The sequence below is a fragment of the Barbus barbus genome, assembly GCF_936440315.1.
Source record: "Barbus barbus genome assembly, chromosome: 24".
In the NCBI taxonomy this organism is placed as follows: Eukaryota; Metazoa; Chordata; class Actinopteri; order Cypriniformes; family Cyprinidae; genus Barbus; species Barbus barbus.
Window position 1 is genome coordinate 24,299,911 of NC_136752.1, and position 23,631 is coordinate 24,323,541.

At 37.7% G+C, this 23,631-nt stretch overlaps 1 protein-coding gene across 1 annotated transcript in view; it reads left to right on the top strand.

The window, feature by feature from the left end:
* LOC306843987 (mannosyl-oligosaccharide 1,2-alpha-mannosidase IA-like) overlaps positions 1 to 22,752 on the top strand; it is a 116,025-nt gene extending 93,273 nt beyond the window's left edge. The window contains exons 6-12 of the mRNA XM_079375769.1: positions 1,204 to 1,327; positions 1,754 to 1,847; positions 7,108 to 7,223; positions 10,708 to 10,927; positions 13,717 to 13,889; positions 14,639 to 14,754; positions 19,493 to 22,752. Of these exons, the coding sequence (XP_079231895.1) occupies positions 1,204 to 1,327; positions 1,754 to 1,847; positions 7,108 to 7,223; positions 10,708 to 10,927; positions 13,717 to 13,889; positions 14,639 to 14,754; positions 19,493 to 19,619 (970 nt within the window). The 3' untranslated portion in view covers positions 19,620 to 22,752. The remainder of the gene's footprint in view (positions 1 to 1,203; positions 1,328 to 1,753; positions 1,848 to 7,107; positions 7,224 to 10,707; positions 10,928 to 13,716; positions 13,890 to 14,638; positions 14,755 to 19,492) is intronic.
* Positions 22,753 to 23,631: the final 879 nt, after the last annotated feature.

Here is a 23,631-nt window from a genome sequence, read left to right on the forward strand (position 1 = left end):
ATGTGATATTAGTAATTTTCAATACTATTTAGGGCAGATAGGGTGTATAGTATGCACATTGGGACACAGGGATTGTGTGATTATAAGGCGCCGGGCTAGACAAAAGTGAAGCGAACGCGGAGAGAGAGAGCGAGTGTCCGAGAGAGAGAGAGAGTGACAGTGACAGTGCGCAAGAGATATGCATACTCATATGTGATAAAGGTACAGCGAACCAGTGTTGCCATTTTTCCCCGCACAATTGGGCTATTTTGAAAGTACAGTCGCGGGGCAAAAAATTACAGAGCCGTGGTTTGCGTTTTTTTAGGCTACTTTTATAATATACCGCTGCTGCCCAAAGTATGCACATGTGATCGCAAAAGAAAGTTATTACAAACACTCGATGGTGGTTTTAAGTGAGTTCTGAGTAAACGTTTACTATTAATCTCATAAATTGTCTTATGTAGCATGATGCTAATGTTAGCTCTAATGCACCTGCAGAACAGGTCCAATTCTTCTTCATAATGCATTTTATCATAATACTTCATGTAAGGTCACAAGAAAATGTTTTGTTGTATTTATTTAGAAATACTTTTGATAATAGTTGGGTAAATGTGTACTTGGATTGAAGCGATGTAGCTTAGTAAACGTTTTATTGGCAGTATAAAGGCTGATAATGGCTGAATTAAAACAAAAGAATAATAAGGATTATGTCTCATACTTTGTGGAGATGTGAAAGGTTATGTTTCCTTAAACTAGTTTGTCATGCATTCCTTTATTTCAATACATTTACAGGTAAATCCTAGTATTTTATATTTGCGATTAATCGTGATTAATCACAGTCCAGCACTGTGATTAACGCGATTACATTTTTTTAATCGATTGACAGCACTAGTTTATATGTATGTGTAAATATGTGTATGTGAGTATGTGTGCAGATAGATAGATAGATAGATAGATAGATAGATAGATAGATAATCACCAGTAATATCAAAGCCTTGAATCCAACCACGTCTGATTGTTAAAATAAAGTCCTGCCTTACATCTCTCTGAATATTCTGTTTCATTCTGAAATATGTCGAATTACATGAGATGCTAGTTTAAAATGACCAATTGTGACTGGTTGAAAGTTTTGAGAGCAACACAAAATGTTTATACACACAGCTCATGATTGCAGAGTTACTAAAGTAAACTCAATCTCTCTCTTCTTTCCTTTTCCCCATGCAGTGGGATCGGCAGAAACTGGCCATGGGCATCAGGAGGAAGCAGTATTCTCGCTGAATACGGGACGCTGCATTTGGAGTTCATGCATCTCAGCGAGCTTTCCGGTAGACCAGTTTTTGCTGAGAAGGTGAGCAGCAGTTCAGGCGTTACGCCTCTGTAGTGCATTAAACACCACACTGAAATAAAAGTGAACTTGGAGTGGCGGTCATGAACTGTTAGAGGAGCTGACCAACAGTGACCCAGGATGACCTCTGCTCGTAACCGTTATATTGATGCTCTGCAATTCTCAGATCTGATTCTCTCCGAATGAATCGGCTGGCCTGACCTGCAATATAGACACAGACAAATGACACTATTACAAGCTCTGAATGAGGCTGTACAAACTGTGAAAGTGACCTAGTCTGTAGATTTATGAATCCTGTCCCTTGTAGCAAGACATCGGTCGCATCAGAGAGGCTGTTTACTGCATTTTGGCGTACTGTATTGGATGAGCTTAGCTATGGTTTAATAATTTGACGTGATGATAGAAGAGATACGTGCTCTGCTGTTGCAGGTAATGAACATCAGAAAGGTGCTGAATCGACTGGACAAACCTCAAGGGTTGTACCCGAATTACCTGAACCCTAACAGTGGACAGTGGGGCCAGCGTAAGTCCACAAACACACACACACATACTGAAGAACTTCAGAAGAATACACAGAAACGTAATATTCTAAAGACGTTTTCCCATAAATGTCATGATTAAAATCTTTATCCATAAGTTGTCCAGCAAAATGCTTTCTTTGAGTGGAATTGATTTACAAGTGTTTCTCTTAGAGATAGAGTGCTGTTTTGTACACAAAACACTCTTGTGGTGACACTCAAAGGCAGATTCAAGAGAATATTTGTAGTGGACTGACAGAGCTAAACTTTAGGACGTGATGCATGTATTTGGTGCTGATTTATGTATTTATAAGTTTGTGGTGTTGAATTCAGCAGGGAGGCACCCTGAGACACACACACACACACACACACATGTTGGCTCATTGTTGAGTCTGTAACACTCTAGCAGAGACCATCAGGACACATAGGGCCTCTAAATTAAAGGATTCATCAAAAAAATTAAAAGGTGATATATGGTTTTTTAAATATTTATTTATATGTAGCTGGGAGCTGGAGTTTTGAATATCGACAGTCAATAAATATAAAACTTTTATATAATATAATATAATTATTACTATTCTTTTTTTAATTTGTGTGTGTGTGTGTGTGTGTGTATATATATATGTATGTATGTATGTGTATATGTGTGTGTGTGTATATATGTATATATATATATATATATAAATATATATGTGTATATATGTGTGTGTGTGTATATATGTGTGTGTATATATGTTGTGGCGGGAGGAGCAAACGATAGACACAGTGGGTGTGGCGTCAAGCCTCGGAGAGGTTTTTATTAAACAAATAAAGGGGAAAAATAAAGTGTCCAGGGAAAATAAAGTGTCCAAAGGAATGGGGAACCTGGTGTCCTCGCTGTGCAGAGGTGGCCGCACGCGCTCCCCTCTTGCGCGGCGACGTCCATCTCCTGAGTTCCCGGCGCTTCTGGGGGATTCGACGGCCCGGCATCCTGGCCCGTCAGCCGTCTCACGGGTGCGGCAGTCCTCCTCGACGCACCGTTCCTGGACCCACGAGGACACCAGCGTGCATGCACGGGGAAGAGACCGGTCTCCCGAGGAGAGGCGCGCTCAGCGTTTAAACAGCGGCAGTGATGAGGCTCTATTCACATCAGGTGCGCCTCATCACACACCGCCAGCCCTAGCTGTTTCAGCGCCCCTCCTCTCTCACACACCCACTCCCATCGGGAGCCTGGTGAAGGGCGGCGAATACGGGACGGGGTGGTGATGATGGACAGGGGGGAGGCAGCCGACTCGTCACAATGTGTGTGTATATATATATATATATATATATATATATATATATATATATATATATATATATATATATATATATATATATATATATATATATATATATATATATATATAATAGTTAATATAATATATTAACTGTTTATTTTTTTGTATTTTTGTATAAAAAATATAATGTAAAATTGACCATGGTTTGTATGCATAAAATCCCTGAGGGCAAAGCAGAACATTGTTTACTTGCAACTAAGTTTCTTTAAAAACTTTAAAACCATGAACCACTCAAACATTGGCAAAACCTGTAACAAGTTTGCTCGCCAGCAGACTGAAACTTTACTTCTCCATTTGGTGTTGCCGATTACTGCTAGCCTTTGACATTTTTGGGTGTGATCTGGAGCAGACGGTCTGTGGGCATGCCATGTGAGACTGAGGCTAAACTGCTGGCAGCTCTGAAACTGTCGAAATATAGACTTTCTCACCATATCTGTCTTCATTGTGCTTTCAGGGTTAATTATGCAACACAGGCATAAATAAACACTCTTTTCCATGCATTCATTCTCTAGATTCCCTTGCATTCATTCTCTCTCTAAACTACACATCAGTAGTTTGGGATGTTTTATGCTGGTCCCGCAGCAGTGAGGCCTGCTCTGCTGCGTTAGTCCTCGCTCCGAGGGATTTATTGGCTGCTTAGCATGGAGAAGCAGCTCTGTCTCAACTTCATGGTCAGCGATGACGCAGACGCTTGATGATGAAGAGCCAGAGGAGAACAAAGATACTGCAGTGTGTGTAGTCGGGATAACACAAATGCATGAATTCTGATGGAACGGAGCGAAAAAAGAGACAGGCTTTTGAGCTGTCAGAATGTAGCAATCCGAAAACCAGTTTTCTTTTTTGTGCATCGGAGCAAGTCTTTCTTTTTTTTCCGCTTTGACAAAAGTAGTTTGTTTAGACGATCGTAAACAAAAATGATCTGAGATGGCAGCAGGCTGCAGGGAAGATGTGATGATAACGTACGGCTGCACTTAAAAATAGCTGTCAGTCTTTTTGCTTCGCACAAGTAGCCCAGAACAGTCCTGAAGGGCTTTCCATATGGGTCAGTTGTCATGTTTGGGTTTGAGCAGCTAGTAGCTCAAGGGTTGACCTTAATGAAACAACAACATGAATCAACCATCTTATATATTCCACAGTCTACCCTGCTTTTACCTTTCCTCGCATTTATCTTCTATTCTTTTCTCATAGTCATACATCAAGCTTAGTTTTACATTGTCAGAAATGCTCGTTTCAAAGCAGACTGTCTCTTTCCAGTTTAGCCTCATATTGTGCGACTTGATAGAAGTTTCAAAAGCTTGTAAGCGGTCTTATAAGGTTACATCCTTCAAAATAATCTCATAATAGGAGCACTTGCAGTAACTTTTTTTTAATGAATGTCATTCACTAATTTACATAAAATACCAAATTTTTTCCAAACCTGTATGGCTTTCTTCATTGGAATACTTTTTGTGTGTGTGTCTGTGTGCATGTGCATACAATAAAAGTCCAGTGTTTTGATTTGACAAACAGTTTAGACATCTTCAAAATATCTTCTTTTGAGTTCAACAGAAGAAAATGTCATACAAGTTTGGAATAAATAATACAATTTGGAGTAAATAATGGCAGAATATTGCACCCAAAAAATTAATGAATGAATTATGCACCTTCATGTTATTTTCTTTTTTTTTTTCTTTTGTAAACACAAAAGGAAGTGTGATGGTGTGTGCACACCAAAAGCAAATTCAATTATTTGCACATACAAAGTCAATACAAAGAAACGAATAAACCCAAATTTGCGAGGGCGATGCAAATGTAATTCACCTCAGTTGTATCTTTCACACAAGTTGAAAATTTGAACTCTAGTGGGAAATTTGCATGAGGCATTGTCACGCAAGACAATCAGACAATCAACATCCGGTTGTATCAGCAAACAGAGGTGAGCAAAAAAAGAGTTTTTATAAAAAGTTTGTATAAAAGAGTTTTCATACACGTGAGTGATGCAAAAAAACGAGCAATCGCTAGTATCGCGATGCGAATATTCGCTTTTTCTTTTGTTGTGCATACACCATTAGGCAGAGTATTTGAGCTGATCTTTTCCCTATGAAAAAAAGTAGTTAGTGATTTGTATTGTCAAGCTCCAGCATGGACAAAAATGTCTCACAGAAATAGTCCATCTGTTTTCTGAAGCCACGTTGCTGTGTTGTCGCATTGCACTTGTAGCCTCACCCACAGTGAAATCATTATACATACATGTGTATAAACATTGAATATGTTCTGATTGGCTGTAATTTTGTCACTTTGAATTTTGCTTTTGGTGAGGACTTGCTGTGTTGTGACTCTGGATGAAATGTGGGGCTATGAGCATGAGGTCTGTTTCAGGGCTGCTCTGTGTGCTTCAGTGCTGTACAGAGAGGCTTCACCCAGTGTCTGTTGGGTAAAAATCTCAGCTGGTCTTCAGGTTTTGCTCAGGAAGCACTGCCAGAGCTGACAGCAAAACTCCTGTTTCCTGCTGTCAAGCTTTTACCAACAGAAAGCCTCGCAGGTCCTTTGCACAGTGAAGCCCTCTTACCACCAACACGGGCGAAATGTGGAGTTTCTGTGTGACGTGTGTGAACTGCTAATACGACAGTGGGGAAAAGTCATCAAATCAGGTAGCGCAGAGGTGCTCAAAGTCTGGCCCGCGGGCAAATCCAGTCTGCCACTTTTAAATGTACTTTTAATTGATAATCATATTCATTCACAGAAGCTTTCTGAATTTATTCATTCATTATTTTTGTTTTAATAATTGTGAACCAAAGAATTAGAATATGCAAATACTGTCATCGTGATTGGTTCAAGGGGGCAGACCTTTTACAGCATGTCCAAATGTGAGCATTTCATTTAGTAACCTAAAATTAAATAAAAAACATCAATTTAAAATCATTTATAACAACTGATGCATCCAATTAGGAGATGGTGCCATTATGGATTTTACAGGGGAATTATAGGTGAAAGTTTCTTGAATATTAGGTCGATATATTTGTGAAGGTTTAAGACATTTAAAGAAAACATTTACAAACTGGCAACGTTTTTGAATTATTAATGTATTTGTATGTAAGAGACTGATTTTGTTTTTCTTCACTTTGACTACATTGTTCTGGGAAATGAAAAGGCTCTGACCAGTACTTATGATATAAAGACAAGGCTGATATAGCACACGTAGCTGTAATTGTTGGTTATTGCATGCTTTAAAACATATGAAAGTCAAGGATCGGCTGTTAGCAGGTAATTTTATTCAATGCACATTTTGGCCCATGAGCTGCATAATTTGAGTATCCCAGAGGAAGATTAACAAAAATTTGCCTAATTTAGAAATTTAGCTCAGTGCTAACAGACAAAATGGGTAGCATAAAAGCCCCTTTGACATTTGAAATAAGACTTTAAACTAAAGCAAAATGCTTGTTTTTCCTGTCTGTGAATTTTCTCTGAATAGTAGCATGGCAGTGTATTTTTTTTTATGGTTGTCTGCACTGATGCTTGATTTCTCTTGATGTATCTATCCCAAAAACAAGTGCTTAATGAGGTATAAATATTCATGAGCTTGATCATCAATCAGACAATCACACAACAGTGCTGCTCCTCAAGCCACAAATTCTCATCTCTCACACACAGTGGACCGGACAGCACTGAACGCACTGACCCATTCACACACCACCTGGAAACACACACACACACATTTCATTTCTCCTAAAGCATTCACAGCACATAGTTCAGATATCAAATGAATGCTTATATGGGATCTTAGTGGTTAAAGATCATGTAACCCAAACTTTGTAGGCTCAAAATCGCCGAGATGAGTGTCTCTAAATCGCTCGTACTGCGTGAATGTGTGTGTGCTCCATAAATTGTGTTATTCTGTTTAAAGCAGACTATTGTGCTGGCTTAGTTTTTTTTTTTCACACACACTGCTGCTTTCGCTGTGTTGCAGATCACGTCTCGGTTGGAGGCTTGGGGGATAGTTTCTACGAGTACCTGCTGAAGGCCTGGCTCATGTCAGACAAAACTGACGAGGAGGGAAAGAAGCTTTACTACGATGCCCTGCAGGTAAAGTCCATTGTTACAGAGAGAAAAAGGCCAGAGAAATGTTACACTCTACTGGCCATTTGATCAAATGGCCAGGTGGCTGCTGACTAGACAAGAGCATCCTTGACATCCTTGTTTTTGGAGGAGACCTGCAAGCTAAAGTGACTTGTGTCAGCAAAATGATGAGGATACAGACTACTTCAGTGTCCAATAGGAATTCCGTACCAACACAGTTGATACCAGGGTTGAGTCAAATTGTGAATTTGAGAATTGGGTCCCTTTCAGTTCATGAATGTGAATTCTAATTTGATTTGTCCACATCCCGCAGGATGTTGAATTGAAATGACAGGAAGTGGAATTTACTGAATTGCAGTTCATTCAAAGATAGGACATATATTAGTCCAATAAAACATTATTACATAATTTGTTTTGACTAATTATGCCTATTTATTTCCTGAATTGTAGAATACCTTTTTTAGGTTTGAAAGTTATTCTAAACTGAGTCCAGTATTGTCAAAACGATTAATACACAAATAAATCACTAATTTTAATTTTCACACATTATTTTCAGATAACTAAAATAAATGTAATAAGTCTGCTGAATACACATTGAAGTTGGGCTGTTTTAAAGAGTAAAGTAGTACAATCTAGAAGATTACCATAAAATCAAAGTAATTTTATTAAGTGATGTTTTATTAACAAATTTCGGGAGGAGCACGCGCAGATAATTAACACGGCCAATTCATCATCAGCAATCACACCACTTATCCAATCAGCACGAGAGAGAATCCCTATAAATAACCAAGCAGTCTTACCGTCATTATCTCTCGTATTCCGACATCCCTCCACCACCCCGACTCCTCACCACAGCCGGTCCTACCCCAGCACGGGGGGGAGCACTCGGGGGGGGGGGGAGCACTTTGGGTCCGGGCTAAATGCCGAGCTCGTACCCTCTCCCCGGTCGAGGGGAGTACCCCGGGCTCGGGAATGATTACCGAGCTCGGAGCCCTCCCCCTGGACAGCACGCCAAATACGCATAAACTTGCTCCGTTATTATTATATGTAAGTGTGAACTCGTGAAATATAATGCAAAAAATGCTATTTATTTAATTATATAGCTAGTATATAATACTATAGTTGTCTATTTATACTTAAATTCAAATTTCAATTTCAATTCTGTACACTGTTTGCCAATTAAAATTTAGTTTTTTTCTTTTTTATTTCCACAATATGGTTCACAATATGAATGAATTTGTAGAGAATTAATTGTTAACCTCACAGCTTATTTATCATTCACAAATTAAATTTAACATCTAGTCAGACTAAATTTTATTAACTAGAACAAAAGAAGTGGTTCTGTAGGTTTGTATGTTTTTCGCCCTCAAGTTTCTAGTGTCCATTTTTTTCCAATGCGAATATTGAAAGTGTTTGCAAATTTTAGTCTGTTGTTCAAGCTTGAGCTAGAAATTGATCCTCTGTGGCTTTTAAGGTTGTGAGCTGTTTCATAGTTCTACATTTGAACATTTTCATAGTGTCCAAATGTCGAAAAGTAAAGTTTGTGTGTGTGTGCGCGTGTGTGTGTGTGTGTGTGTGTGCGTGTGTGTGTGTGTGCGCGTGTGTGTGTGTGTGTGTGCGCGCGTGTGTGTGTGCGTGTAAGCTGCCACCAGCGTTGCTCTGCTGGAGCTGTCCGTGAGAGTTTTGGAAAGCTGCTGCAGACTGATTGTTACAGACCACGAACTCAATCCTCACTTTCATTAGAGAGGACCATCTCAACCTGCCTAAGATAATGCTGTCCCCCTGGCCGTCTGTCTGGGTGTCTCCCTGGAGTGACTCGAACACACACACACACTTTGGACTCCAGGCCAATCATCCAGGAAAAGAAAAGTGCATTATGTCGGTCACCTTCAGAGAAGGCTTACAGCACGGCCGTTCTGTCCACCATTTTACCCAGGCAATCATTACAGCTACAGAAAACTCTTTATCAGGCCTTTAACTCCCTCTCTGTACAGCCTGATTTACACTAATTTATCTCACTAACCATGGATAGGCCGCTCAATCGTCTCCTTTCATCCACACCTCTCAGCTGTAACAATTGATTATTTGCACCATTGAAAAAAAATAAGGACATTACGGCAATGACTGTTGACGTATCGCAGCAGATTGAGTTCAGTTTGTTAGAGCAACGCTAAATACTAAAGTTTTTGTTGCAAAGTGTTGGGGAAGCTGCTTTACAACTGGCTTTTTGAGCTACAAACAGACTAGTGAAAAAGTCTACTGATCCTCATTAATGTCATGTGATTTTTTTTTTTTTTTTTTTACATTTTATAAATATTTGAACCATTTATAAATATTCATTATATATTATTTAAATTATTTATATAGTTTTGGTACTGTAGTTCTGCTTTTATGCAGATTTTAATTATTTATAAACTAATATTTATTACTAATATATATTTTCAGTTTTAATTTAGTTACAAAAAATATTTTTACTTTCATTTTACTTTTTTAGTTAAATTCTTTTTATGCAGAATATTTGAGGCGATTCTGGACATTTTCAGTTAAACAAACTGGATTCACAAACATTTTTTTCCATTTTTAAGGCTTAGTTTTGACAAACATACCTTACAGTAGTGATTTATGTTTCCCTGTTCTGTGGCAGGAGAGTAGTTATTCAGTAGCTGTGGTTTCATTCTTTTGGTTAATAAAATAATTTGAACTCAAATCAATATTTTATATCCATTGATAAGACCATTGGCACAGTAGTAATACACTGGATAATGAACAGTCTGTCACGATCGCAGTATAAACTCTTCAGAGTGATACAAGATCCAGAATCGAATGCTTGAATCAGAGAGTACATTCTAGGAGAAGATGTTTGATTATTTACTCATCTTACTCTATTACAATTAGACAAAACAAGTGTCTGTGCTGCTACTTATTGCCTACATCAGTGCATTATTATATTCAAGTCAAGATACTGAAGAAAAAAAAAAGTGTTATGCTCGTGCTGTAACTACTTTTAATTTCTCCACAACACTGGTGCCATATTTATGATGAAATAGAAGAACAAAGAGAGTGATGTAAGAAAAAAAAGAGTGCCAAGCACTTTACATATTCCCTTACTTTACTTCGGTACCATGGTGATGAATGTCTACAGTTTTCCATTCAAATGCACAGAGGGTTTTTTTCCAGACAGATAAGAATCTCATGTCCCATGTGTGCAACACTTCTGTAAATGCACAACACTGGCACACACAGCTGTGACCCTGATCTCTGCTATGATCTAACTTACTTGGGGCCTTGAACTGTTCGGATGACGCTTTTGAGAGAATGAAATCGCTCTAAAGCTTTGAATGTCTCCCTTTGTGTTAGGCAAACAAAACAAATGCAAACAAGGGCAAAGTTCCTTTTAACCCACACAGTATGAATAACGACAGAGAGAAGAAATTGACATTTAAAACCATTTAAAGTGATCCCTTGTTTTTGTTCTCTGTTCTGTGTGCAGGCAATTGAGAAGAATTTGATCCGTAAGTCACATGGAGGGTTGACGTATATCGCTGAATGGAAAGGTGGACTTCTGGAGCATAAGATGGGTCACCTGACCTGCTTCGCCGGTGGTATGATCGCTTTAGGGGCGGACGGAGGCCCCGATGATAAGACGGGTCACCAGATGGAACTGGCAGCTGAGATCGCCCGCACGTGTCACGAGTCTTACGCCCGAACAAGTGAGTGGGAGAACTTCTTTGAAAATGTTGAAACAAAAATGCTAAACATTTCCAACTATATATATATGCATATTTAGAATAAAAAAATCAGTTCATCAGTTTGACATTTTCTCAAAACTCACAAAGATACTTTAGCTCCTGTTATTTCTCATTTAATTTATTTATCATTTGAACACAGTGTTTTTCCTACTGCTTGGAAGCAAGCCATTGTTTCTCCTATTTTGAAATCTGGGGATTATTGTTAGGTTAGTAACTATAGACCTATCAGTATATTGCCAGTAGTCTCAAAGGTTGCAGAAAAGGTAGTTCTTTAACAACTGACATCTTATCTTAATACAGCTAAGGCTGGTTTACGCTGTATGCAATTTGGTTTCAGAGTAAATCACTCCACGGAAACAGCTACTTTACACCTAACAGAGCAAAATGAAATCTAAGCTTGACAAAGGTGGAACAGTTGGTGCTATGTTTTTAGATTTGTGTAAAGCCTTTGACACGGTCAATCACAATGTTCTTCTTTCTAAATTATCTAAGTTCCAACTTTCATCTGGGGCTTTAGCATGGATCTCCTCATATTTATCAAACAGACAGAAATGTGTAAAAATTAAAGGGGTTCATTCTAATACCTTAAACTCTACAATGGGCGTACCTCAAGGATCAATACTAGGCCCTTTATTATTTAGTTAATACATCAATGATCTCCCACAGCAGTGATACAAGTGCAAATGTATGCTGACGATACTGTTATTTTACACACGCGAGAACTGCAGAGTTAGCTGCTGAAAAGCTAAATGTTGCTATGGAAAGGATTACACAGTGGTTGGAGCAATTGTGTCTTACCTTGAACACTGGTAAATCAAAAGGGATGTTTTTTTCTCAAATAAAGGCGTGTTCTTCCAATGCAGATATTTGTATAAATGGTGAGAAGATAGAAATTGTCACTGAGTTTAATTATCTAGGTTTGACGCTGGATTTAAACCTTAGTTTTAAGAAACATGTAAAGAAATTGGTGAGGACTATAAAATATAGTTTGATAAACTTCAGACAAATTAGACAATGTCTACCTACTGATGTAGCTAAGACTTTTATGCATGCTAGAATTTTTTTCTCACCTGTCATATTGTCTGACATGTTGGGGTCAAGCAGGAGAAACCGTTGTTAAACCTTTAAAATCTCTTTACAAACAGACTCCAAAAACTTTGGGCAAAAAGTCTAACCAATATCACCATTGTAGGGTTTTGGAGAAATACTATTTTCTGAGCTTTGACAACTTTAGACTTTTCTCGAATTTATGTATGGTTTCTAAAATTTGAAATGGTTTGGCCCCTTCCTTACTTCGTGATTTTGTGCACTTTCGTTCTACAGTATCTGTAAGATTTACTAGATCATCCACTAGTGATTGTGTTGTTCCATTTCGTCACTCTGCCTTTGGATTATCGTCTTTCTCAGTGAAAGCTATTACTCATTGGAACACTCTACCAGAAGACATAAGGATGTGCACATCTATTGACATTTTTAAATTGAAACTAAAATCTTATTTAAAATCAACTCAACTCTGTAAACACAGACATGGTTATGGCGTGGCTCTGATATGATGTGTATAAGTATTACTGTATTACTGTTTTTATGTTTAATTGTGATTATGATTACTTTCCAAGGGACCGCGGATGAAAACTAGCCATTGGCATTAGAAAATTACAGTGCAATTGCAGGCTCCCTGAAAAAAAAAAAAAAAAAAAAAGCCTATTTTTCTACCGTTTTATTTTCTATTTTTCACCCCTTGCCCTCCAATTCAGATTAAGTTATATAAATATAAATTATTTATTTATTCAGTTTATTTATAAATGTATGCATTTATTTATTTATTTTAATTTATTATTATTGTAAAGTATTTCAATATTGTAAATTATTTACTGATTTTAATTGTTTGTTTTGTTTTATGCAAATTGCTGTGTAACAAGAGTAAGAATTACATTTGTAATTCTCATTATTGTCAAAGTAAATCAAAAGCACTTAAAGGTAAAACATGATGCAGATATCAAGCTGATGAAAATGAGATGAAATTTCTTTAATTTCTTTAATGAAAATGATGACTAATTTATTTATTCTGCTGTTTACTTATTTATCTATTAGTTTAGCAGAAGCTTTTATGCAAAAAAGACTTCCAAATAAGGAGAACAAGTGATTTATCACAACAATTCAAACGTATTTACTTCTATAAATATTAAAGGAATGGAATTTTTGTGGATAATCGTAATCTGAAAACAATATAATGTATTTAAATTTTTAAACTATTTTAATTATGGCTTTATAAGCTGTTTTTGCCTATGGAGTAATGTAATGTGTTTTTCCACATCTGTGCTGTGATTTTGTTACTTTACTAGTCAAGTTGTTTGTTTTGCTGACTCTCAGTACAGTTCAGTGCCAGTATGATATAATACAGATCCTAGTGAGAATTATAAAGCGCTCACCCGAAAGTGAACTATTCTGTCAATAATAGTCACATGGCCAATGTAGAGACTCCCTAAATCCATTGCTGTTAACCCTGAACACACACACACGCACACACTCAAATCCCTTGTTAAACACACACATACACAGTCATCCCTGGCCTATTCATAATGCTTAGGTATTTTTAGCAGCCGCAGATTATCAAAGGTCCAGATTATGCCACAGCCCCTAATCCACCACATCCAAATAGTGTTCCTCTTCATCTCAGGAACAATGTAATCCCATAATCCCTTGTCGACATGAACATTTAAGCGATGAATTTGACTGCATGTGTGTTTCAGGTATGAAGCTGGGTCCCGAGGCCTTCCGTTTTGACGGCGGCGTAGAAGCCATCGCCACGCGGCAAAACGAGAAGTACTTCATCCTGAGGCCAGAGGTCATCGAGACGTACATGTACATGTGGAGGTTCACCCATGACCCCAAATACAGACAGTGGGGCTGGGAGGCGGTGCAGGTGAGAACTGTCGCGTGGATTTGGCACATCACTAATTACGTAGCGCCACCAGTTTGTGACTGGTAAACACGTCGCCACATTAGGCCCGGGATGTAGGCCAGACTGTGAGTCACAGCGAGGCTTTAACCCTGCCCTCAGACGATCCCTGCACTTCAGCACAGCAGGATTAGAGACAATGGAGACCGCCAGGATCTCACAGCCTTGTAATTGTATCATAATGACTTCAGATTGCCATTGTGATGTGTCTATCCCTTCAGGCGATACATCACATCTCTTCCTCCCTCGCTCTCCCTCCGCCATCTATTCCTCTCTCAGAAAAATGTGCTGGCTCAACACTCACTCAATGAAAAGCTTGATTCTTTCCTCCAAAAACTACTTTATCAAATCTTCATTATCTTAAAATGTCCTTTTTCACTCTGTACACAGCCCCACAACATTGATCATTTTGAATATAATGGCACTTTTCACAAGTAGTGCACAAATTGCTGTCCCATTAGAGACTCAAGTCCCATTACTGTTAGATTTTATGAGGCTAATTTTAAACAAATCAAATAGCTTTTTTCTATTACATTACATATTTACAAGGGCCTTACGCTTGTGGGATGGGGGTCTTTTGATTTGGTGCAGTAAGCACCTTTGCATCGGTGTCCTGTCTCTGAAAATGAAAAGTAGGCTACATGACACTTGCTAGGAATGTGTAAAACTATTACATTGATACTGATAGATACATTTGTATCTCTGAATATCAGGCTCTGGAGAAGTACTGCAGGGTGGAAGGGGGTTACAGCGGAGTGAGAGACGTCTACGCTAACACTCCCAACCATGATGACGTGCAGCAGAGCTTCTATCTGGCCGAAACACTCAAGTGAGTACAGAGCACAGAAACATATTCATTACACTTGTACATAGTTATATTGTCAATTTTTTTTCTTTTCACCATTATAGTAATATAAATTTTTGGGAGGTTGAGACAAGATATGTACTCCCTTTTAATAATTGCTAGGATCAAGTTATTTACATACGATGCTCGATAGCACACTCAAGACTTACATTTAAATTTAAATAGGATAAAATTTCCTAAAGTATTAATCTTGTCAAAGTCCACTATGGATCAAGCATATTTTACTGGACTGTAATACTTTGTTCCCTTTGAGGGACTTTTATTCTGTTGATACTTTTTAAAAAAGGTTTTAATCAAGTAAATCAAAAAGAGTAATCTTAAACAAAGTAATCTTAAGTAATCTTAAACATCTAAATATTTAGATGTATTTTTGACTAGAAAAACCTGGCTTTTGCCATAAATATAGCCATAAAAGCTGGCATGGTGTTATTGGCATTAAGCTAATTTCTCCCAATATTACTAAGAAAGAAAGAAATAGAAAGAGAGAAAGAATGAGAGAGAGAAATAGAAAGAGAGAAAGAATGAGAGAAAGAGAAAGAAATAGACTATTGTATTTGTGGCAACTGTCATTTTAATGTTAATGTGTCTTGAATGAATGCTGATTCACATAAAATAGTTCTATTATTGTAACTTGTAAAATTGTATTATATTAATGAGAGTCATCAGTCAGACTAATGAGGGGGAAAGTATGAGAATTTGGGAAACTGTGCTTAATTGTCATAAAAAGAATGTTATAAGGCAAAACAACATGATTAATGGTCTTCATTTTCTTTATGCAAAATGTTGTAGGCTATGTCTTTTGATTTTGGGATAAAATAAGCTTGTAAACTCATCTTTAAATGCCAGAGCATTGAGTCAGATTGATGCTTCCGATTTTCACAAACCTCTTGCCCTTTGGTTTGCAATATATAGGCATGTTGTAAGAGACTGAGACTAACTTGTGATTCTGCAATGACTGACTAAAGGAGAGGAATGCTATTCACTCAGAATGCATGAATTCAGCCATTTCTCTGTCAAAGCGAGAATCATCAAGTTGAAGTGATTGAGACACAAGACTACGACTGCTGGAACTCATTCACAGACATCCCTATCACACAACATTCATCATTAAAGACACAGATAAATGAAAGGAATGAATAAAGAAAGAGTCAATTACTTTGTCAGGGCCCAAAATGAAGAGCTGCGTGGTTAGCGAGGTCGTTGTGCTCTTCTGTATCCTTTATCCCAGCTCTCCAGTCCTCCCATTTGATTGCGTTTTGAGAGGAAATCACTGTTCGAGTCTCATCCTGCCACGCCAGACAGCGGCTCTCCATTTCTCCTGCCTTTAATACTCTGGAGGAGCGCTTTGTCCTTTGGCCAGGAGGAGTGCAGCGCACACAATTGAGCACAGAAAAGACTTAGCAGTTATTTGGGAGAGAGAGCGCATCCAGAAAACCCCTGCTTTCAACTTTTCCCACTCTGGTTTTTTCTTTCTCATTCTGTTGTTGCTTCTGGCTTGCGTTTGCCGTTTTTACACAGTAAGTGCGTATTAAGTAATGATTCTTCTTCAGAGCCAGACTGTCTGGAGGGCTGAGGGATCAGAGTTTCCTGTTCATAGAAATGCTCTCAATGTGTTTGTGGGCATGAATGCTCTTTAACATGCTCACTTCAGCCCACTACATCTGCTCCGCTCCACATGCTGAGCCACTACAAAACACAAAAAAATGAAATTCGATTATCATTTACTCTCCCTCATCCCTTCCAAACCTATATGACTTTTTCTTCTGGAAAAGAATGTATTTCAAAGTTTTTTTGTTCATACAATGAGACAATGGGGTCCAAAACAAATTGCCTGAAAATAGTGGTCAGCTGATATTTTTTTTACATTATTTTTTTAATTATTATTATATATTTGACAGAACTTTCAAACAAAGTTAGTAAAGGGTATATGAAAAAGTATTATAGCATATTGTTAGTAACAGAATGGCAAATGCTAAATACCTTCTCGTGTACCATCTACATTCAGCTAATACACATTTCATTTAAACAAGTCTTTGAATATTTAATAAACATTTAATTTAATTATTCTGTGTTTAACTTTCAGTCTGTGTGAATTAGCAGACGGACATGGACTATAATAGAATTAGAGAATCAAGTAGTTGCCATGTGAATATCTTTATTTTACAGATTTATTTATTATTTAATCAATTTTTTTCAAGTTAATTTTTTTCTTAATCCTTTTCAAATTATATAATTTAGTAAATAGTATGTACAATAATTACATTTTAATCAGTTAATCGGTCGTTTATGTATAAAGCACGTTAAAAAACTGTAAAAGCATACCAATGTGCTGTACAAAAATAGAAACATTAAATACATAAGTAATGTAATATATGTATAAAAAAGAACATGAAAATATATACATGCATGTTCATGTTTTGCAACGTGCATTGGGGGGTGCTTTTTTTTTAACTATCTTTAAAATAAATAGTGTGATATCATATTAAATATATCGTCTTTATATTGGCCAGATAATAAATCACTATTGGCCGTCAAAAAAATCCATATTGGTTGACCACTAGATGAAACCCAATGATTCAATTTCTCCTGTTTTTATATTTTTTTCTTCTTTTGGGTTGCTTTTAGATTCCATATTTTGTGGCTTCACTTAGTAAAACCATGACACACCTCCATTCAACTATATCCATAATTAAATATGGCCCAAAATAAAATATAAAAGTGGTTATTAGCTTGATGGTTGTTGGGTCCATTTCACTTGCAGATGCAGTATGACCTCTGTCATTTATATTTGCTGTTGGCCTCCAAGTTTCTTTCGAACCCAGAATTGAAGGTCTGAAGATCATACTAGACAAGGTGCAGTTTTAAAGCCGCCAGGAGTGGGTTATCCAGTGGACACGCATGATTTAGCTTTAACTCTGGAGGCCTGAGATCAACAGCTTATATTTTCAGAAGGGCAGCAGAGAAGAGGGCCTTTCATAAGTGAATCTCCAGCCAATGCATGTCTGTTCAGAGAGGAAACCGAGAGGGAGGGAGGGTTATAAACCGTATCAAGGTCACAGCTTCATCAGGAAACAGGCGTCAGCATTGCCGTCTCCAGCTAAAGTTTATAGACTGTAATTTTTAACAAGTGTCATCCAGCCTTCCAAATAAAGATGTGCCTTCTAACCTGTGGGTTTTTTTCCCCTCTTTGGCTGCAGGTTTTGAATTATGGCCTTTGCTTGTAAAACAAAGTCCTTTAGCTATGGCTGTCGGGCACAAGTTGCTGCTTTTCAGCCAAAGGAAGTGAAATGTTTAGACCTTTTGTGGTTTTTAATCTTCATCCCTCATTTACATTGTTTTTGTTGTCTTGGCAGTCTTTTGCTTGGCAGAGACATGTTTTACTTCATCAGCACTTGGGAGATGTTCATGTTTTGTTAACGAAGTAAACATTCAGATTTTAAGAGGTAGATTTATTTATGTGGTTTGGCATTGATTGAGATAATTAGTGGTGTTTTTGTACTGTTGTGCATGCTAATTATTAAATTTTGTCATAAAACAAGACTCGCTCCATTTGTGCTAGTCATGAATGATACCTCAAATGATGTAGCTTGTTGAGCGCTGTCAGACTGGATTGCTAAAGACTAGACTTTATACCTGAACTAATGTACTCAAATGATAATATACTGTGTGTGTGTGTGTGCTTTAAACTCATGATCGATAAACGTTGAATTGACATTACGAAAAGTAGCTTTATAAAGAAATTTTGATTCGTCATTGCATAAATAATTATAATAAATAACTATTAATGGGTTAACATTTTTTATATTGAAATATGGAAAAAAAGGAAATGTTACTCTCAATATGAAACTAAAACTGCCAGTAGGTGGCAGCAAGTCACTGTCTTGATGAGTGAGTAATTCAATCATTCATCAACTGGTTCGTTCAAATAGCTGATTCTTTCAGAAGCTAGTGGCTCTTTATGAAAGGGTCACTGAATTTTTGGCGTCCTCAATTCGTTAAAAAAAGCAGATTCGTTCAGTAGAGAAACACTGCTGAGTGTTATTAGTACTTATAAAGCACATATAAAGCACAGCAGGCGCAATGATATTACCCATGGTACGGCAGCAAAGTTCCTTGATTTATTACGCCGGAATGAGAGTATAGTTCCTAGCCATATCGGCCTAGAAAATCGCAACTTTTCATTTTCCGTCAGTCTTGGTACACGATGTAACTAAAAGAGTCAACTTTAAATAGGAAAATTATCGAAACTCTTTGGTCATTTTTGAGCGAGATGCTAATGGTCTAATTAGATTCAATGATCTATGCTAAGCTAAACTAAAAGTGCTACCGCCAGACCCGGTTCTGCTGTGTCTTTGTTTGGAACTATTTTCGTTTGCAAAATTGATGCAAACTCTTGCTCATGTGACGTTATAATTACACTAAATTGCACTGATTTGGTTGAACCCTTACCACTCATATTGTGAAAAGACACAAAAATCTATTTAATTTATCGAGTTTAGCTGTGCTTAGAGTCTAGTGATAATTATTTGCCTCTCATAACTTTGATGTTTATGCTTCTAATTTATGTACATAATCATGTTTTCCGAATCTCTTACAGGCAATCTCACTATAAACTATATTAATACTATCTCACTATAAACTAAATTAACTGTATTATAAAATGCCCTTGAAACATCTTTTTTTCTTGTCTTTTTTTTTTCAGGTATCTGTATCTTTTGTTCTCCGACGATGACCATTTGCCCTTCGAACACTGGGTGTTCAACACAGAGGCCCATCCTCTTCCCGTCATTAAGAAACAGAAATTAGAAATAGAAAATCATCTCAAGTAATCTTCATCCAACCCCAAAGCGCCACTGAGACGTAACCTCCCAGACCTGCTTTAACGGTGGACAAGAGCTGTGGACGCAAAACCCCTGTGGCTGGAGAGTTCCTGTCCTCCAGGACTTTTCTGGAGCTTCATGTGTTTCTCCACAGCCGTCTCGCCTCTTCCGTCTCTTCTCGGGATTCTGCATGCTGCCCCCTGTCCCCTCTCTCTGTCCCTGACGCTATGGACACGTCTCTGAGCCTCAGAGACACAGAAGGACCATATTTCCTCTGTGAGGAGACCGGACCAGATCGTTTCCCATCGTACTTGCCCTCTCACACGCGTTATAAAGCCATAGGTAATTTAAATTGCATCGACGTCATTGTGTTTTTTGCATCATGTACGTTTACAGGAGCGAAGATAAAAGATCTACTGAACTCCGCCATATCTTGCTGTTTGTTTCTTTCTGGATGAGGTTTGGTTCGGTATTTTGAGGCTTTATTCGACAGCAAGGTAGTGAAACCAAGTCAACTAGTGCCTTTTAGTCTTACGGATCATTTTAGTAAAGTTTTAATAGCAACACTATTTATTTTCGCTGTGACCGAAGGTATCTTCCTACTGGCCTACAGCCCTCTTACCCTCGTGATGGATGTAAGAATCAGTCGTTTATCGTTCATTCCTCTACATTTGTGAGCTTACTTTGTTTCATAAAATGTGTACAAAATGTGTTTTGATTGTTTACTTAATCAATGGAGGCAGAGACTTTTTATCTTAGACATGTAAAGTAGAGTGCTTTGTTAATTTATTGCTCAAAATATAGGGTTTTTGTCTTTTTTCAATGTGGAGGGTAGGAAACTCTGGAGCCCCTAAAGGAGACAAGATAATAGAAAAAAATATATGAGGGAAAAATTACATTTCAATGCTTTTGCGTTCCCTTGCAAAACTATTGCATTTTCCTGAGAAGTTTACTCAAACACACTGAAATATAATTTTTCTTTCTATAACTTTTTTTTTTTTTTTTGGCAAAAGCTTTGCGAGTAAATTCAAAAATTCCTCTGTGCAATGCAAGTTTTTGTGAACGAATGCAAAGTTTCTCTGTGGAACACAACACTTTTGTGAGCGAACACGAAGGTTTTGGGAACAAGTGTAAAAGTTTTCTGTGGAATACAAAAGCTTTTGTAGGCGAACACACAAAAGTTTCGCAAATGAGAATAAAAGTTTCTCTGCGGAACGCATAAGTTTTGCAAGTTAATGCAAAAGTTTTTGTGAGCGAACTCAAAAGTTTCGCGAGCAAGCAACGTTTCTTGCGAATTCAAAAAATAACATTTTTGAGTGAAGGCAAAAGATTAGCAAAGTAGAGCAAATGTTTCTTTGGAATGCAAAAGTTTTGTGAACGCAAACAAAAGTTGTATGAATGGATGCAAAAGTTCCTCTGTGGAATGCAGAAGATTTTGTGAGCAAAAGCAAACGTTTCTCTGCGGAATGTAGAAGGTTTTCGACGAAACACAAAAATTTCACAAGTGAACGCAAAAGTTCGTCTATGGAAAGAGAAAAGCTTTTATGAGCGTTTCTCTGTGGTACGCAAAACTTTTTGTGAGCGAATGCAAAGGTTTTGCGAACGGGTACAAAAGTTACCTTAACAGGCGAACACGAAACTTTTGCAAGCAAACTAATTTTTTCGGGGGAATACAAAGTTTTTCGAATTAACAAAATTTCTTAAAGTAACAAACATTTTTGTGAGTTAACCCAAAAGTTTATTGAGGGAATGCAAAGATTTTGTGAGAACACATAAGCATTGAAATATAATTTTTTCCCCCCATGTAATCACCATATCCCTTTAGGAGCTCTGTAGTAAACTGCGATGAAGCTGCTTGAATCATAGGAAAAGTGTTTTATTAGGACAACACGGGCAGCATCAGTCAAAAAGGGGAGTGAATATGTTTGTATGAATGTACCACCAAATGTGAAATGAACGTACTTTGGCCTAGTTGTGATTTTATCATTTTATCTGTTTGTTTATTTGTTTGTTTGATTTATCATGAAAGCACAAAGTTGTCAATCAGTATATTTGGGTTCTCCATGAAGAAAAGAATAGGAATATTATTGTAGGACAGCGTGACAGACAGCACAAGTAAGGAATTTCAATGAATAAAGATGCAAAACAATGAATGCAAAGCCGTCTACTGCACTGGATACAATACATATATACACACACACACACACACAAAAGAATCACATACACTACATCTATTACATAGCCACATTCTAATTAATTGAGGAATTGACCAATTCCCATCATATTAGTATGTTTTAGGAATTTCACACATCAAATGTGAGCTTTGTAGAGTGTGGCTGATTCCAGCGTCTACATTTAGACAGTGTTCCAAAAACTACACACAACTAAACCACCCTGCTGAACTAGCACGGTGTGGCGCTTTAACCTATGTATTATACTAGAGGATCTACGTGGAAATAAATACCTCGCAGAGATTCATCTCTTGAGGCCAGAGACTGCAATGGAATTTCTCTGCTGTATGTGTGCTAGGAGTTAGGAGCTGAAATATATGAAAGTACCATCTTCTCGAGGGAGGCCCGTCATAAAACACTGTGACACTGTAGATAAGACATCGCGCTCACTGTATTCACTATACTGCGAAGCTTAGTGCGGACTAGTCTCTTTAGTGAAAGTGATTCCTCAAGCTGTGACATTCGGGAACATTCTGGTTACGATACGCAGAATAGGAGATGTGCTTTTCAGATTAAGAATTTGTTGTTTAAATATTGTGTTGATGATCTTGCATAGAAAATGCCTTTTATGTTTGTGATTCTTGTCGTTCATTTCTTCACGAGACAACCTCAGAAATGTAACTGTACAATATTGCTGATAATCATTCCATTGCACATAGTCTGATTTGTTTTCGTTTTTTTTTTTTTTTTTTTTTTATATATATGCAATTAATTTTGTGGGAAAGTGTTTGGTTTTATTGTTTTTTCTTTCGTTTGTTTTTTAATTGTACATATCTCATTCTGGCAAACGGCCAATCATCATTTATATAAATCTTATGATCTTATGTAATAAATTATATTAAAGAGCAGCAAAGGTTTTTGATAAACTATATTTGTTACACTTAAATTGTGAATAAAACAATCTTTTAATATAATATTGAGTTGTTGTTGTTTTTTTAAATGGGGATTTGTTTAATTCAAATTTATCATCAGATTATACATTTTACAGTAAATCATTCATGCTTGGGGGTGGATCTGACTCGTACAAGACTAACACTGCAAGACTTTTTTTATTTTATTTTTTTTATGTGTGACCACCATAAAGATGCATCCAACCAGTCAAGATTTAACTAATGGTAACTGTATGACTGTCTGGCTTTCTCTCTGTCTGTCTGTTTGCCTGCCTTTCTCTCTCTCTCTGTCTGTTTGCCTGCCTTTCTCTCTCTCTCTGTCTGTTTGCCTGCCTTTCTCTCTGCCTGTCTGTCTTTCTCTCTGTCTGTCTGCCTGTCTGTCTTTCTCTCTGTCTGTCTGCCTGCCTGCCTGCCTTTCTCTCTCTCTCTCTCTCTGTCTGTCTGTCTGCCTTTCTCTCTCTCTGTCTGTCTGTCTGCCTTTCTCTCTCTCTGTCTGTCTGTCTGCCTTTCTCTCTGTCTCTCTGCCTGTCTGCCTTTCTCTCTGTCTCTCTGCCTGCCTGCCTGCCTGCCTTTCTCTCTGTCTGTCTGCCTGTCTGTCTTTCTCTCTGTCTGCCTGCCTGCCTGCCTTTCTCTCTGTCTGCCTGCCTGCCTGCCTTTCTCTCTGTCTGTCTGTCTGCCTTTCTCTCTGTCTGTCTGCCTGCCTGTCTTTCTCTCTGTCTGCCTGCCTGCCTTTCTCTCTCTCTGTCTGTCTGTCTGTCTGCCTGCCTGCCTTTCTCTCTCTCTGTCAGTCTGTCTGCCTTTCTCTCTGTCTGTCTGTCTTTCTCTCTGTCTGTCTGCCTGCCTGCCTTTCTCTCTCTCTCTGCCTGTCTGTCTGCCTGTCTTTCTCTCTGTCTGTCTGCC